The 18,363-nt window shown below is 45.1% G+C and overlaps 1 protein-coding gene across 5 annotated transcripts in view; it reads left to right on the top strand.

The window, feature by feature from the left end:
• The first annotated feature begins 4,310 nt into the window (after nt 1-4,310).
• sec16a (SEC16 homolog A, endoplasmic reticulum export factor) overlaps nt 4,311-18,363 on the top strand; it is a 68,396-nt gene continuing 54,343 nt past the window's right edge. For 2 of the 5 annotated variants that reach the window (XM_046369672.1, XM_046369673.1), the window contains exons 1-2: nt 4,313-4,631; nt 6,699-10,241. In XM_046369672.1, the coding sequence (XP_046225628.1) occupies nt 6,774-10,241 (3,468 nt within the window). In that variant the 5' untranslated portion in view covers nt 4,313-4,631; nt 6,699-6,773. Of the gene's footprint in view, nt 4,632-6,698; nt 10,242-18,363 lie in introns of all 5 variants that reach the window. The other 3 variants (XM_046369674.1, XM_046369670.1, XM_046369671.1) reach the window with 3 other exon arrangements.

Consider the following 18,363-nt stretch of genomic DNA (forward strand, 5'->3'; position numbering starts at 1 on the left):
TCGGGGAATTGAACCCCATTGTCACAAATGCCAAACTCAAGACAGTTGTCGCTGACAAGTTGGTTACTCTTTCCCATTTAACAACTAAATCCTTGCACAAAGTGTCGAAATGTTACCATGTTACTCAGTTACCTTAGCTTTCTTGGGAACAGGGACAATGGTGGCCCTCTTGAAGCATGTGGGAACAGAAGACTGGGATAAGGATTGATTGAATATGTCCGTAAACACACTCTGTTCTGAGGACAAGGCTGCGGATGCCGTCTGGGCCTGCAACCTTGCGAGGGTTAACACGTTTAAAGGTTTTACTCACGTCGGCTGCAGTGAAGGAGAGTCCGCATGTTTTGGTTGCGCGCCGTGTCAGTGGCACTGTGTTTATCTCAAAGCGGGCAAAAAAGTTATTTAGTCTGCCTGGGAGCAAGACATCCTGGTCCGTGACAGGGCTGGTTTTCTTTTTGTAATCAGTGATTGACTGTAGACCCTGCCACATCCCTCTTGTGTCTGAGCCATTGAATTGCGATTCTACTTTGTCTCTATACTGATGCTTAGCTTGTTTGATTGCTTTGCGGAGGGAATAGCTACACTGTTTGTATTCGGTCAGGTTTCCGGTCACCTTGCCCTGGTTAAAAGTAGTGGTTCGCATTTTCAGTTTCACGCAAATGCTGCCATCAATCCACGGTTTCTGGTTTGGGAATGTTTTCATCGTTGCTATGGGAACGACCTCGTCAATGCTCTTTCTAATGAACTCGCTCACCGAATCAGCGTATTCGTCAATGTTGTTGTTGGACGCAGTGCGGAACATATCTCAGTCCACGTGATGGAAGCAGTCTTGAAGCGTGGAATCAGATTGGTCGGACCAGCTTTGAACAGACCTGAGTGCGGGAGCTTCTTGTTTTAGCTTCTGTCTGTAGGCAGGGAGCAACAAAATGGTCAGCTTTTCCGAAAGGAGGGCGGGGGAGGGCATTATATGCGTTGCGGAAGTTAGAATAGCAATGATCCAAGGTTTTACCAGCCCTGGTTGCGCAATCGATATGCTGATACAATTTAGGGAGTCTTGTTTTCAGATTAGCCTTGTTAAAATCCACAGCTACAATGAGTGCAGCCTCAGGATATGTGGTTTCCAGTTTGCAAAAAGTCAAATAAAGTTCATTCAGAGCCAACGATGTGTCTACTTGGGGGGGAATATATACGGCTGTGATTATAATCGAAGGGAATTCCCTTGGTAGGTAATGCGGTCGACATTTGATTGTGAGGAATTCTAAATCAGGTGAACAGGACTTGAGTTCCTGTATGTTGTTGTGACCACACCACGTCTCGTTAACCATAAGGCATACGCCCCTGCCCCTCTTCTTACCAGAAAGATGTTTGTTTCTGTTGGCGCGATGAGTGAAGAAACCAGCTGGCTGCACCGATTCCGTTAGCGTCTCTCGAGTGAGCAATGTTTCCGTGAGCAATGTTTCCGTGAAGCAAAGAACGTTACAGTCTCTGATGTCCCTCCGGAATGCTCGGATTTCATCAACCTTGTTGTCAAGAGACTGGACATTGGCAAGAAGTATGCTAGGGAGTGGTGCGCGGTGTGCCCTTCTCCGGAGCCTGACCAGAAGACTGCTTCATTTCCCTCTTTTACGACGTCTTTGTTTTGGGTCGCAGGCTGGGATCCATTCCGTTGTCCTGGGTGAAAGGCAGAACAAAGGATCCGCTTCGGGAAAGTCATATTCCTGGTCGTACTAATGGTGAGTTGACGGTGCTCTTATATTCAGTAGTTCTTCCCGACTGTATGTAATGAAACCTAAGATGACCTGGGGTACCAATGTAAGAAAAAACACGTTAAAAAAAAACTGCATAGTTTCCTATGAACGCGAAGCGAGGCGGCCATCTCTGTCGGCGCCGGAAGTCACTAAGTTGGCTGATAGCACAAATTGGCTGATAGCACAAATTGGCTGATAGCACTAACGGTGGTGGTAACTTGGGCTGTAGCGGTTCTGTGCGAGAAATATATATTCCAAACATAGTCTAGGACAGTTGTGGGAAGCGATAGATGCCAAATTAATACAAACACTAGCATCAAAAACGGTTTTAAGCAATGAGCCTGATGCAACAGATCAGAAAGTTTAGCTGAAAATGTTGATAAACTATTAGCCTATTTCTTCACGTTATGAGTGCAGCAATGCCCAGAAGGCAGTAGGCTATAACCATGAATATTCCATTAGTGGAAAACACCATTCTCAAAAGTGAGAGCAAATGTGATTATGCATGTAATGCTTTTATTATAAAGGTGCATTTGTATTGCTAAAATTATCTTCCCCAAACGTTAAACTCACACACTGTGTAAGGGGAAAGGGGGATACCTAGTCAATTGTACAACTGAAATATTTCAACTGAAATGTGTCTTCCGCTTTCCACCCAACTTCTCTGAATCAGAGAGGTGCGGGAGGCTGTCATAATCGACATCCACATCTTCGGCGCCAGTTGGGCTCATTGTAAAGCGGATTAATGTGCTTCATTTTTAGAAGTTATTTGTCCACTTTAGTGTTTGATGCAAACCTTATCAAAACATATAGGCCTATGGGCTAGGCTACATGAGGTGTGCAACTATGATTTGAAAAAGTTGCAAAAAAAGACATGCCTTAAACTGGGCATAATTCACAAGTGATAATATATCATTAATAAGTAATAGGCTAATATTGTCACCCATCACACTATTCTTGATTTAAACTTGTCTTTACATATACTAAATAATATATGTGTGAAAATTGATTTGATATAGAATGGACCATTATCATGCACCTGTCTCAAAACAGGGGGGAAAATACATGTAATCATTGCACTTAAATAGCGAATGGAGTACGATTTTCCCGTAGTTCATTTTCATGCCAGCTAGGTAGGCTATACTCCTGTTGTAAAGATAATAAATGTGCTTAATATTAGGAAAGTTGAGAAAATAATATAGTTGGCCTAGCCTATAGAAAGCTGATGGAATACTCCTCTTTTTAATAGGGGCCATCACTCTGTTTTCTTGCACAATTGCATAGCCTAGAGAAATGTTGCACAACATGAGCTCTGAGGAGAATTCAGCAAGCTAGCTCACTCTCAACTTCGGTTTGGCGGAGGACTAGTTGACTAGGTGGGTATATAGATAACTAGTGAAACATAACTTAAAATATAAAATAACAAGATTTATTAACAGATCACAACTCATCAGTAGCTTCAAGACCAGAACTCCTTTCAGACTAAGTGCGCGGTCCTTTATTCTCCAATAACTAGGAAAATGTTTTTGGAACCGTTACTGATAATGTTGTTGCTGTTTAGGCCGGCTACTTGCAAATACATTTTTCTATTTTAAAATACAAAATACATGTATTTTGTAGTTTATGTTAATACATTTCTCTATGGTATTTTGTATCTGTATTTTGTCATTGTATTTTTACATTTTTGCCCATCCCTGTTTGTAGACTAATCGGGTGATGTGGCTATCTATGGAAATAGAGTGCCATAGTATGAGTCATAATACCCATAAAACCTAGTGGTCAAACGGGGAAATGGTTCCAATCGTTTTTCCAGCATTCATATTTCCCATGCGGGAATATATAGATGAAAAAAAATGAAATGCTAATTCACTGCTAATGTGGCTATCATGAAGAACTACAAATGCCATGATGATCTGGACTAGACTGCTGAATCGAGGCAAGGCTAAGAATCTCTGGATTAACTATCTAATGTTAGCTAAATGTAGTAATGAATAAATTGACTAAATTTCTTAAAATTGAGAATTCTGTGAACTGTCTTCTGCTGGTTTTAAATTGACCCAATATCTGGTTGCAAAGGTGTCACCAAGAGATTATGTGCAGGAGCTTGCAGGGATTTGTAGTTTTGCATGATTTCTACTTTGATGATAATTTTAATTTTCTAATATTTGAGTAAATAGTGCTGAAAATATTGATAAAAGTCACCTTGTCCGAAAGAGATTTACTTGGCTATCAAATCGTCACTCCAGGGGAAGTTTACATGAAACGAAACACAGCCCTTATTTTAAGTGTTACTAAAAAACCCTACGGGAAATGAATGGTGGAAAAACGTTTGGAACCATTTTCGCTTGACCACAAGGTTTTCATGAGTATTATGACACCTCCACTGTGGGGCTCTATTGTCTTTCTGGGCCGGACGTCAGTTAAACTGCAGTAACGAAGCAAGACTGTAGGATCAGTCGAAACCGTGATTCTAGACCGGAACCCTGGCCCCTTGAGGCAACCGTGTTTGTTATTATGTCGCATTCAAAACAACTGGAACTCCGAAAAATACAAGGTCAAATCATGACTTTGAGGTCGGAGCTCTCGAAAGAGGCTCGAGTTTCCGAGTTAGAATTCCGACTTGAATGACCGTTCAAATCGAATTTTCCCAGTCGGCGCTCGTTTTTTTCAGAGTTCCTAGTTGTTTTGAACGCACTGAAGTCGGAGATTTTTTAATTCCCAGTTGTTTTGAACGTGGCACCAGAGTGACGTTGCTGGTAGCATACACGTAGCCTAGTAGGATGTGTTCATTGAATATGGCGGCTGTGTTTCAGCCTCACTGTCCTGTACATTTGTAAGAACTTCCTATTTAATCCTTCATTTCATCTTTTATTTTATCGTGAAGAGGTAAGATAATGTGTTGTTCGTAGGGACAAATGGTCAGTATTTTGGTATTCAGAGTATTGTAGAAATAAATCGCTATTTAAGTACATATTGGCTAGCTATAACTTACCTGTCAGTCATCAAGTAAATCGTGAAGAGGCTATAGCTAGCTATATCCGAAGTTCCTGATACCGGATTTGTAGCTAAGTCTTGTAATAACAGCGTATTGATGATACACATCCAGTTCTGTAATATGCTGTATGTTATCTAAGTTAATCAATACGTTTTGTGTCATCCATTTGACGTGCTGCTCTCTCAATCTGTGAACAAATGTTGGCTGCAATAAATCAGTTAACCAACGTTAGCTAAATTCGATAGCTAACGTTAGGTAGGTAGCTAGCGACTGTAGACGCCGATGTCCGGTAGCTGTACGGACTCTCAAAATTATTCACTCACGAAGTTGTGTTGTTAAATAGCTAACTAACATTGGACACGTTGTCTGAAGGATGTACCCTGGTGGTTTGTCAATGATAGGACAGTACTTTAGCTAACTAACTATATTTTATAGCAGTTAGCTTGTTGCTATCTATTTCATAGTGGTAGCCTAGTTGGCTAGCTTAGAAGGCAGCTCAGTTTGACGTTGACACTTAGCACACGGTCCATGCTAGTCGGGATCCTTGGGACGTCCCTACCCCATTGAAGTTGACATTTAAAATGGTAGGGTTTAGGGTAGGGACGTCCCAAGGATTCCGGATAGCACTGACGCTTAGCACAAAAGCTCTAGGGTCTTTTTCCGCTTTCATAACCTATTGCTAACATCGTTATGCAATATTTATCTACGATGTCTCCAAATTGAAATTTGCCGTCTGTCGGCCTTGATGTTTAATCCATGGAAGCGAGCAAGCTAGGATCCTACCTAGCTTTCATGATGAAACCCAGCGACTGGAACAAGCTATATAGCTACGATTGCCTTCTAGGTCGTGACAGCAGTGGCGCATACAAGGCGCAAAGTGGTCGTCCAACAAAAGCTAGCTAGATCTGGCGGATCAGAGTTCCGCTCGCTAATCCTCTGACATACTGACATTTCAGCTGCTTATGTCAGCAAACCCCTCGCCATGCTCCCTCAGTGACAAGTGTCATATTATGACAAACAGACATATAGTGGCAGTAGATAGCCCAACGCAACACGCTCCCCTCTCAGTAATGTTTGGAATATAAGGATTCATGAGTGTTATGAAATTCCCCCAGAATAGGTCTGTGGAAAATCTCATTAATCTCATTATTATTTGCTCAAATGCATAGCTAACATGGCTCTGGATGTTGTAAAATGTGTATGCATTATTGCTTGTAGCGTAGCTTTATTTTCCTGTTGTGAAAATGACCATAACTCCAAAGTTCAATGTGAGATTAGTAGTCTTTATCTCTGCCACACCATTTGCTTTTGGATGTAGCACACTCACCACAAAAGCATTTTTAAATATGCTTTTGCCTTCAAGTCAAGCGGTTGTTGGAGATACATTTTTGTCATTTAGCAGACGCTCTTATCCACAGCGACATACAAAAGTGAGTGGATACATTTTCATTACTTTTTTTGCACTGGGGTATTGAACTCACAACCCTGGAATGGCAAGCGCCATGCTCCAACAACTGAGCTACTCGGTACAGTGAGATCCCGCACATACACAACTTCACCGATACACAAATATCTTGGTCTGTTTGTGTGGATAAGCGGGTGTAAAGGGTTTATCCTCTGTAAATCCTTAAGCTACTCAGGAATTTCTGCATTTCCTGTACACTAGCAGAAATATGGCCAAATTGCTAGACTGGACTTCAGGGTGCTGCAGAGAATCGGATGTAACAAATACAATCCTGTTGGTCAAGGAAAGTGGGGTGCTTGTGTTCTGGAATTCAATGCTTTTGTTCTGGAGCTCCACAATCTTCTAGAATCTTTAGCCTGTTATCAGGCTTACATTAGAACTGCCACGCTGTAAAAGATGGTTGGGTACATAGCTTGGAGCAAATATAGGTGTGGTGTGTCAGTCCAACAAAAGCACAGTAATGACCCTACTGTTTTCTCTCTTCTCCCTACAGCCAAGTCTGAGCTCAACCTCTTCAGTGACGTCACTATCGAGTGGCCTGGTCCTTGGACCTGTCAGAACTGCAGCCATGCAGCCCCCTCCTCGGACCGGCCCCCCTGGTGCATCTGGCCCACCTCCTGCCGGCGTTGGGCCCAATGCCTTCCGGAGGACAAGGCCCCACAAGCATACAGGAGCAGCGGTCATGGCGGGACTACCAGCCCAGCCCATGACAGACCCCTTTGCATTTGGCAGGCAAGCCCCTCCTCCTATGGCTACAGGTCACCTGCCGCCACCCAATAGCAGCCCTCTGCCTTTGCCAGCCCTGCCTCCCGGTATGTACCACCAGGCTGGCATGGGTCAGGGGCTGCACCAATCACAACCACTGGATAGTGCACAGGCTGGGGCTGTGCCCCTTGGCCCACCACCGCCCTCTACCCCTGGGGTAAGCATCTTAACCCCTCACGGTACTGCGTCCCCTGTCCCTTTCCCTGTACAGCAACCTGGCCCGCCAGGCAATGCACCACCAAGTGCAGAACAGGGCTATTTTAACTCTAGGGAGCCAGCACCCTCGATGACCCCAGGACACCTTCCCATGGCCTCAGCCCCTATGTCTGGCCAAGCGCCTTATGGCCAGGACCACGGAGGAGACTATCACCCTCAGGCGATGCCCTTTAAGCCTGTGCCTCCCGTTTTGTCTCAGTGGGTGCCCGACCATGGGAGCCGCCCGCCGTCGGTTCAGAACTATTTCCAACCCACTAGTGATCCTCTACCCCAGGTTTGTAATGCCCCTCCCCAGTCCCAAATATCTCCACACACACCCTTGCCCCACAACACCCCTCCAACACACCCCCAGCAGCAACACCAGCCCCAACCACCACCTCAGCACCCAGACAGGCCAACTAGCTCCCAGTGGTCTGACCTGGCAGGTGCGAACACACCCCAGCAACACAACGCCCATTTTCAGGCTCAGACCTACTTCAGCCAGAGCTCAGCCACCCTGGACTCCTGGTTCAACCAGCACCCCCAGGACCTGGTCTACCACCAGATGGGAGCTGGCCCTGGCCTGGCTCGGCCCGACTCAGCCAGAACTCACTATCGGCACGACTCAGCCGGGTCTCACCATGGATCCCACTATGGATCTTACCATGCATCATCCCCTGGCCCAGCGCTGGTCCCCTTCATCCCAGACGGCACCATCTCCATGTTTTTCAAAGGAAACGACGTGGAGAACGAGGAGACCCTCGCCGGAGAGGGAGCCAGAGCAGTGAATGGGCTCCAGGACTTCCAGCCCTCCTATAATCACCAGCAGATGTCATCCCCTCAACCCCAAGCCAACCCGGTGGTGGGTGCAGAGGCCACCCACAGTTACCGTGCCCCCCCCCCACAAGCTGGCCAATCATTAACCTACATGAACGATGGTAACTTTCCTGGAGCTGGCCAACCCATCCAGCAGGAACCTGCTGAGGCCCAGTTTGACCATGTGGAGAACCTGGAGTGTGTGCCCAACCAGGAGGTCCTGCCCAGCGAGCCCCTGAGCAACCCTGCTGTAGCAGCCGCCCACGGGGGAGATTGCTACGAGGCAGGCCCCAATCTGGAGACCCCTGACTCTGTCCCCCGGCCCATACGTTCTGCCAGCGTGTCCTCTAGCTACAGCAACTTGAGCCACGGCAGCGGCACTGGTACAGTTCCACGCCGGCACCAAGGAGTGGTGGGCACCTTCATCCAGCAGGAGAGCCCTCGGCCCTCAGAGGACGCATTCTCCTCAGCCGCTGCCGGAGGCTACTTTGAGCAGATTGACACCTCTCCGGCCGGGGATATGGCTGCTGCTTACCAGAGCATCCCGGAGAGAATGTGCCACAGCCAACCCCCTACGCCCAGTCCTCCCAAACCCACCGGCATTTTCCAGGCTAGTGCCAACTCTTCCTTTGAGCCTGTGCGCTCACACAGTGTCGCAGTGCGCCCAGCGGAGGTGGACCGTGCCCGGATGGTGGCGGAGAGGGGCTCTGACTCTCTGCCTGGGAACCTGGAGCAGCCTCCAGACAACCTTGAGAATATTTACGGAGCAGCTACAGGGCACACTCAAGCTGGGGATGGAGCTGGGCCACCTCCTCTTGCATACCCTCTGAGTCACTCCCACTCCAGGCCCTCGTCCCGGGCACATGTGGCCCACCGGCCCTGTGAGAGCCCTGCCACCACCCTGTGGGCCCAACATGACCCCGCTAGCCTGGGAACCAACATCCTGCTGGTCCCCGCTGCCCCTCCGGTCCTTGCCCCACTGCGAGAGCCCAGTGCAGAGGTCATCCAGCCCCCCGAGGATGGCTCCTTGGACCTTCAGCCCCCTCAACGCGCCCCTCCGCCCTCCCAGCACCCCTCGGAGAACCTGGAGAACCCTCCTAAGGTGAGTGAGGGGGACACGTCTGACTCGCAGCCCAATCTGGGCTATGCCTCTCTCCTGGTGTCTGAATCACTCCACCAGCCTGTGTTGATTGCCCCACCCACCTCCAATTACAGCGTGATTCCTCCCAGTAACCCTGCACTCGCAGCCAATCAGGTCAGCCTCAGGGAGGCCACAGTACCTGTGAGGCCACCCTTGCAGGCTCAAGGGGCCAGTGCCGTACAGCCCGGTCCTCCCTTGCGCTCCAATCAGAACCCATTATTTGCCCTTACACCGATGAGCTTCAGCGTCGCCTCTAGTCAGAGCCCTCTCAATCTTGTTCGGGATGACGGGGAAGGGGTTAAACCAGAGACCACGCCCCCACCATCCCAGTCCCAGCCTGCTCGCTCCCCTCTCTCAAAGGTCCAATCAACGTGTAGAACCAACCATTCTTCTCTACCTGTTAATTTGCAGGCTCCTCTTCCTGCTGCTCCTGGTGCCGCCAATTATAATCAGCTCTCAAATTACGAACTGCTTGATTTTTCTATGCACCAATCTCAGATTCCAAACCAAGCCGCAGGGCTGCCACCTCTCTCCCTCCAGCAGGGCCCGCCACTCGCGAGTAATGCTCCTGGGTTTTACCTGCAGGTCACCAAAGATGCTCAGCAGGTGAGTAGAGGCAATGGGGACGCCTCCACAGCACAGATGCCTGCCGATCCCATGCCCCCCCCAGTGGCCCCAAACACCCAACAACCACCCTCTGAGCCACCCATGGTACCCCAGCCACAGCCTGGGCACCAAGGCCAAGGAGATGACCCTGCAGCCCCTCTCAGTGGAGCACCACCACCGCAAGGGCAGTACCCACCCCCAATGCAGGGTCCTGCCACAGGGAATGCACCCACCCCCTCTGCGGCTTACCCTGGACCTCGGGGACATGTGCCTCTAGCCAACCCCCATCCACCAGGAACCGGGGTTCCTTCAGCCCAGCCAGCCCCTACAGACCCACCGCGACCTCCCTCGTCTCTGGGAAGCCAGCTGGGGTATGGCCCACCTCCCCCAGGGCAGGTGTATGGGGGATACTACGGAGGTGCCTACCCGGAGTACCCAGATGGCAGAGGATCATATCTTCCTGCTCAGTACCCACCCGCACCTGTGGACCCCAGAGCACAGCAATATTATCAGGTACACATACTCACAAGTCAATCAGTGTTGCTTGCAGCAGGTTATATGTTGAGTCACAGGTCTAAGTTATCTGGTTCTCTTGAGACTGTATATTTCACAAACTATTGTGGAGTGAAGCTACAGTATTTGTACGGTTTAATTTGCCTGTGGGATGTAATGGAGTTTAGGGTGGGGGAGTACTCTGCAGGTCTGGGTGAAATAGCCTAAAAATCATGTTTTTTTTTTTTTCACATTTTATAAGCGACTCACAATATATCTACATTTTTCGTTTTCTCTAAATAAGATTTCTTGCACAAATAAATGTTAAGTACACTGCATTTCAACCAGTCAGGAGTAATCTAATGAATTCAGGGCTTGTGAAATTATACCTAGGCTAAATATAAGCCTACCACAACATTGAGACCCACTAATCATTATATTATTTTATCTAAATAGTTTAATCACTTATGTCTTTCAAACTTTCTGTTACAAGTTTAACCAGAACCATGCACATTCACTAGTAATGTTAACTTCTCGGCTGTAACATATCATATGCAGTAGATCTATAGAGATGAGATGATGACTTGGAATAAAATAATAGTCATCAAATAACAAATAAAATGTACACAACTGAATTATTTTATTAAAGTCGTGAATTAATTATGTTAAATAAGTGATAAGCGGTAATGGCACTTTTATTCATTGTTTTATTCTGTTACAGCATTGAACCCACATAATGCATAGTGCATTTAATGTTAAGTTTTATCGAAATTGAGCCCTGCCACACCCAACCTGCCTCGGTGCCTGTGTAGTACAATTCAATTTTAGTCCTGTATTGATGCTTTGCCTGTTTGTTGGAGGGTGTAGCGGGATTTCTTATAAGCTTCCGGGTTAGAGTCCCGCTGCTTGGAAGAGGCAGCTGTACCCTTTACCTCAGTGTGGATGTTGCCTGTAATCCAGTTGGTTGGGGGTATGTACGTGTGGTCACTGTGGGAACAACGTTATCAATGCACTTATTGATGAAGCCAGTGACTGATGTAGTGTACTTCTCAATGCCATTTGAGGATTCCCGGAACATATTCCAGTCTGTGGTAGCAAAACAGTCCTGGAGCTTAGCATCTGTGTCATCTGACTACTTCCTTATTGAGTGAGTCACTGGTGCTTCCTGCTTCAGTTTTTGCTTCTAAGTGGGAATCAGGAGGATAGAATTATGGTCAGATTTGCCAAATGGAGAGTGAGGGAGAGCTTTGTATGTGTCTCTGTTTGTGGCATAAAGGTGGTTTAGAGTGGTTTTTTTTCCCCCCTCTGGTTGCACATTTTAACATGCTGGTAGAAGGTAAAACTGATTTAAGTTTCCCTGCATTAAAGTTCCTAGCCACTAGGATTGCCACCTCTGGATGAGTTTTTTCCTGTTTACTTATGGTCTTATATAGCTCATTGAGTGTGGTCTTAGTGCCGGGAACAGTTTATGGTGGTAAATAGACAGCTACAAAAAATATAGTTAAAAACTGTCTAGGTAAATAGTGTGGTCTACAACTTATCATGAGATACTCTACCTCAGGTGAGCAAAACCTTGAGACTTCCTTAATATTAGACTTTGTGCACAGACCACCATCCCTTGTCTTACAGGATGCAACTGTTCTATCTTGCTGATGCAGCGTAAACCCCGCCACCTGTATGTTATCCATGTCGTTGTTCAGCCACGACTTGATGAAACATAAGATATTAAGTTTTTTAATGTCCCGTTGGTAGGATATTCGTGGACGTAACTCATCTATTTTGTTGGCTAATAGGACTGATGGTAGAGGCAGATTACCCACTCGCCGTTGGATCCTTACAAGGCACCCTGAACTACGTCCCTGATATGTCTCTTTCTCATGCGAATGACGGGGATTTGGGCCTTGTCGGATGTCTGAAGTAAATATTTCGCATCCGACTTGTTAAAGAAAAAATCTTTGTCCAGTACGTGAGTAATCGCTGCCCTGATATCCAGAAGCACTTTTCGGTCATATGAGACTGTGGCAGAAACATTACGTACAAAATAAGTTACAAATAATGCAAAAAAAAACACACACAATAGCACAGTTGGTTAGGAGTCTGTAAAACGGCAGCCATCTCAACCGGTGCCATGTCATACCAGGAAGATGATAAAACTGTAGGTTTGCACAACCAAAGAATTTCTGCACAAACTGTCAGGAATTGTCTCCGGGAAGCTCATCTGCATGCTCATTGTCCTCACCAGGGTCTTAACCTGACTGCAGTTTGGCGTCATAACTGACTTCAGTGGGCAAATGCTCACCTTCGATGACCACAGGCATGCTAGAGAAGTGTGCTCTTCCCAGTTTCAACTGTACTGGACAGATTGCAGGCGTTGTTGTCCAGCGGTTTGCTGATGTCAACGCTTTGAACAGAGTGCCCCATGGTGGCTGTGGGGTTATGGTATGGGCAGGCATAACCTATGGACAATGTACACCATTGCATTTTATCAAATCTCCATTTGAATGCACAGAGTGCACTCCGTGACGAGATCCTAAGGCCCATTTTCATGCCATTTATCCACTGCCATAACCTCATGTTTCAGCATGATAATGCATGGCCCCATGTCTCAAGGTTCTTAACACAAATCCTGGAAGCCGAAAATGTCCAGTTCTTCCATGGCCTGCATACTCACCTGACGTCACCCATTAAGCAGGTTTGGGATGCTCTGGCACAACCTGTACGACAGCGCGTTCCAGTTCCCATCAATATCCAGCAGGCTACAGACAATAGAAGCTGTAAAGGATGAAATCAAACAAAAATAGACCAAGTATTGAAACTTTGCATGACAAAATAACATTTATTGACCCCCAACTTCAAGCAATAAGCTAAAAGTACAAAGACACCTGTAATGTTTCTTGTTCTCCCTCGCTCATCTCCTACTTGTGGTGACAGCAGGTTTATGCTGTAAAACAAATTCCAGAAAAATAGGTTAAAACATTAATTAATTAATCCCCTATAGCTTGTTGTTGCCTGTTGACTGCTACAACTGTACTAAAATGCCCTTTACACACCAGTGGAGGTTAGTATGAGGCGCCATATGAGGAAGGGCTCATTGTAACGTCTGATATGGAATAAATGGAATAGAGGAAAAAAAGTAGTTTCCATGTGTTTGACAACGTTCCTTTTTTTTCTATTCCTGACAATTCATTGAGTCCGTCCTCTTATACCTCCTCCCACCAGCCTCCTCTGGTACACACTCAACCTGCTTCCAACCAAACAACCATCTATACTGAACAAAAATATAAACGCAACAATTTCAAAGATTTTACTGAGTTACAGTTCATATAAGGAAATCAGTCAATTTAAATAAATAAATTGGGCCCTAAACTATGGGTGCAGTCATTATAACATGCATGAAAATGACACATATAGATGTTGCCAAAAAAATGATTGCTAAATGTTGAATTAATATGGAAATGACTAAAAGTAACTCCACTGCATGTAACTGTTATTCCTGGGAGGGGAAAGGCCCACCCACCTGGGAGCCAGGCCCACCCATTTGGAAGCCGGAACCAGGCCCAGCCAATCAGAATGATTTTTTTTCCCCACTAAAGGGCTTTATTACAGATATAAATTCTCCTCAATTACATTAGCTGTCCAGATGTGGAGGTCCTGGGCTGGCATTACATGTGGTCTGCAGTTGTGATGCTGGTTGAACGTACTGCCAAATTCTCAAAAACAATGTTGGAGGCGGCTTATTGTAGAGAAATTAACATTCAACTATCTGGCAACCGCTCTGGTGGACATGCCTGCAGTCAGCATGCCAATCTGTGGCGTTGTGTGACAAAACTGCATATTTTAGAGTGTGCTGCGGACAATAAAAAGCCAATGTGCACCTGTGTAATGATCATGCTGTTTAATCAGCTTCTCAATATGCCAAACCTGTCAGGTGGATGGATTATCTTGGCAAAGGAGAAATGCGCACTAACAGGGATGTAAACAAGTTTGTGCACTATATGAGAGAGCTTTTTGTGCATATGGAACATTTCTGGATCCATTTATTTCAGCTCATGAAACATGGAACCAACACTACATGATGCGTTTTATATTTTTGTTCAGTATATATTTAGCTTCATATTTACTAGCTGGCTAGATGTAAATGGTTTTCAGCTAGCTAGCCAGCTAATTGAATGTGCAAAAAAACCGAGCCTAGCTGGCATACATACGCAGCACGTGAGTTTAAAGTTTTGGGAAGATCATTTTCACCAAAATGCACCTTTTTATAGTAAAAGCATTGCATGCAAAATCACATTTGTGGTCACTTTTGAGAATGTCCCGCACTGTGTTTGGAAGAGTTATTTCTTGCACAGAATAGAATGTCAACTTTTGTACTATGGGGAATATTAGGTTGACATAGGCTAGTGCTTTTGCTGTTTGTTAGGCTAGCTAGCTAACAATACAAAAAAAGTAAATGTGAACAGTTCTAATATCTTCAATATGCGCCTCGGAATTGGATTAGGACACGCATAGTTGCGTCCCCGATGTGTCTTAACTTGTAGCCTGTAAAAAAGACCGGATCACGTGACTGAGAACCATGTGAGTGAGAGGTGCTTTGGCATGCAGCGGGGAGAAGGGAATTATAATTACGATATGCAGACCAAGGGCACAACTGCAAAAAAACATGGGTTCTTTAGGGGGATTATGGCCACAAAGGGGATGCAGCTCGGAAATTTGAGCCATTATCAAGTGCTTGTCAATTGTGAATGAGAGATATAGCCCAAAATTTGTATCACAATTACAGTTACATAAATGACTCTAAATTAAGCAAATAATAGTCACTGTTTCTTTGTTAACCGCTCAACACAGAATAGCCGCATGTCCGCACTCCCTCAAATCGTTTGTAGAAAATACCCTTTCTATTTTATTCAGCTGGGTTCAATTATATTCTTCATATTATAAAATAGTATAAAATAATGCCATGTAATTCTAAGCAAATCTGCTAAATCAACTAGTGTAACCCACAGCCATATGGCATAGTCATATCCGGGCCTAATATAAGGACAATGCAGAGTATGCTATTCTGTTCTTCTGAAATAGACCACATTTTCTTCATATCATGTTTCTTCAGACCTATCTAAAATAAATAATGGATTTATTGTGATGGTGTAGGCTATATTGCATGGTTTTATTAGACTTTTTAGAATGTAGATGTTCCAAAGGTCTGCATCAGTGGCTTGTAGGGAAGTGTGGAAGCCAGGAGATGCAAAATGTGTTTAATTAACGATCAATTACTGTGAGACAGGCAGTTATTTGCTTGACAATCACCGGCTAACACAATTTCAACCCCACTCCCATCACACTCCTTCCATGCTTCATGATGTAGACAACACATGTGGAGATCATCCGTTCACCTACTCTGCATCTCATAAAGACAAAAAAATCTCACATTTGGACTAATCAGACCAAAGGAAAGATTTCTACTGGTCTAATGTCCATTGCTTGTGTTTATTTGCCAAAGCAAGTCTCTTATTGGTGTCCTTTAGTAATGGTTTCTTTGCAGAAATTTGATCATGAAGGCCTGATTCACGTCATCTCCTCTGAACAGTTGATGTTGAGATGTGTCTGTTACTCAAACTCTGTGAAGCATTTATGTGGGCTGCGTTCTGAGGTGCAGTTAATTCTCATCCTCAGCAGCACAGGTAACTCTGGGTCTTCCATTCCTGTGTCGGACCTCATGAGAGCCAGTTTCATCATACAGTGGTTCCTTCTTTAAATTTTGCGAGCTTACACCGCGGGACTTAAGAGGTACCCAACATCAGGGCTTCATTGCTCCAGACCACCGCAAGGGGGAGTTAGAGCACTCATTATGCATTTGGGTCCCAAGGTTTTTATATAACCAATCATATTGAGTGGTTCCAATGACGAATTTGACGCGAGCCACCTGTCCCTGGTGACTTTCTTCAGCGAAGAGGGCTGACAAAACATGGTGGACTGTAAGTTAAGTAATTATAACGTCATAACGAGTCAAAAACATTTCCAGTTGAAATGAATATGTTACAGACAAACAATTGTGCATATTTTGTTGTCATCAAGTTAATTTATGAAAATCGGTATTTAGCAAGTTTCTTTTTTTTTTGTTCAGTCATATCCAATACCAGGTGTATCAAACTCTATTCTTTGAATGATGCTGTGTCTGCCTGAATGTATTACAATTATACACTTCAACAGTGTTTACCACTCCTGCTCCTGGGACATCAATGATTACACATTGTAACTATGCAATAGATGGAACATGATTTAAGTAAAGGCTGATTTGTAATTCATGTATACAGAATAAAAAACAGTAGCCACTCAGGCGGAGAATGACAAGTGGAAGAGAGCAGGAACGAGATGGGAGTAACAATCTAGGCTATTTGCTCTGAGACCGGCATAATATTGTAATGAAACAAGCAGGGAGCCGGTTTCGAGCCCTCAACATTCCAGCCCGAAGTCCAGCATGCTATCGACTGTGCCAAATGTATTAATTGGGGTTGAGGCCGATTGTGGCTAAAACACTTTATCAATTGGAATATTTAACATGTGGAAAGGGAAACTATTATTATTAGTTTTTCACAAGCGTAGCAGGATGGGCTATTAGCTGAATAGACTATTCAACTTTAACTAAAGAATTGTCTCATAGCTGAGCTAGGTGTGTGTGATTTCCCCCCCCCCCCCCCCCAAGACAGCAAGAGGGCGTAAATGGAGTCTATTTCTTCGGAGCCAAAACCTAAATAAAGTAACTAAGTCTACCTCAGCCAGCTATGAGGCTTAACAGTAGGATTAGGGAGTAGGATTTTTTATTAGACCAATTTACAATTGAAACTGGTCTCCCGTCCGCATAGCACAGGGATTCTTTAGCTAAATAGCCCAGTACTGTACTGCCGACCGTCACGTTGTACAGCACCATATTTTCCGTTCCATCCTAACAGAAACCCAGAGGGTTTCAAATTAATTAAGCAAGTACCAGTCAAAAGTTTGGACACGCCTACTCATTCCAGGATTTTTCTATATTTTTGCTATTTTCTACATTGTAGAATAATACTAAAGACATCACAACTGTGGCAGGTGTAGCCATCATGCAATTGTTTTCTATGAGCAGGACAATAGACTATGACCTGGCTACTGTTGTGAAAATTCCTCAACTTGCAATGTTTTCGATGCTTTTGTTTTCTAAAGTGTTACATTTCTAACTCAAAACAGCAGTACAGTATTTATTCAACATCTTTATTATGAGAAAAGCCATTCAAATGCGAATGTTTATATTAACTACATTTTAGTCACTTTTCCACCCAGCTCCACGACCACAGGTAAAACCTTGCTGAGATTATCAATGTATTTGTTACGTTGTTGTATCGTCAATGAACCCATCACCAAGATGGCGTAGCAGTCAGTCATCCTGTCGTATCGTCTCTCTGTATATATCGTCTCCTTTTCGTTTAACTTTTTTTTTTCTTCGCATATCTTTAAAAACATTTTGCTAAACCTAAGCTTCCAAATACTCTCCTGCAACCCGCCTCACCCAATGTAGCTACTTTTTCCTAAAGTATTTATATTTACTTTGGAACCGGAACCCCTCAACTGAAGCTAGCCAGCTAACTACCAGCTATGCTAGCGGTCTTCAGCTAACCGGTCATCAGCTAACCTTTAGCTCGGAAAGCTCTCGCCAGTTCGAACAACGCGACGCTAACCAGAGCATAACGGACCTATTTATTTTTTTATCCCCGGATTCCCACTGCAAACGAAACATTTTTTTTTTCAGCTGGATCTTCACAACTAGCTATCGAGCTAAACCGCAACCCTGGTTGCTTACTCCTGGCTAGCGTTTCCACCCACGTAGCTTGAAGCTAGCCCGGCCAGAGCCCCTGTGCTGCCACCGTAGCATACTCCTGGGCTACAATACCCGGACCCACGACCGGTCTATCGATGTCACCGCATGAAGAGGAATAAACAGACTCACCCCATCGCGACGTCCCCCAAAGAATAACTCTCTAGCCCTCGCTATCTCCTTGCCTGCTAATCCGGCCTGCTAACTGCTAGCTTGTTTAGCCCAGGTCCGCTAACTACTACCTTGTTTACCCCGGCCTGCTAACTCTTAGCTTGTTAGCACAGGCCTGCTAACCGTCTG

Source organism: Oncorhynchus gorbuscha, linkage group LG11 (genome assembly GCF_021184085.1).
Source record: "Oncorhynchus gorbuscha isolate QuinsamMale2020 ecotype Even-year linkage group LG11, OgorEven_v1.0, whole genome shotgun sequence".
In the NCBI taxonomy this organism is placed as follows: domain Eukaryota; kingdom Metazoa; phylum Chordata; class Actinopteri; order Salmoniformes; family Salmonidae; genus Oncorhynchus; species Oncorhynchus gorbuscha.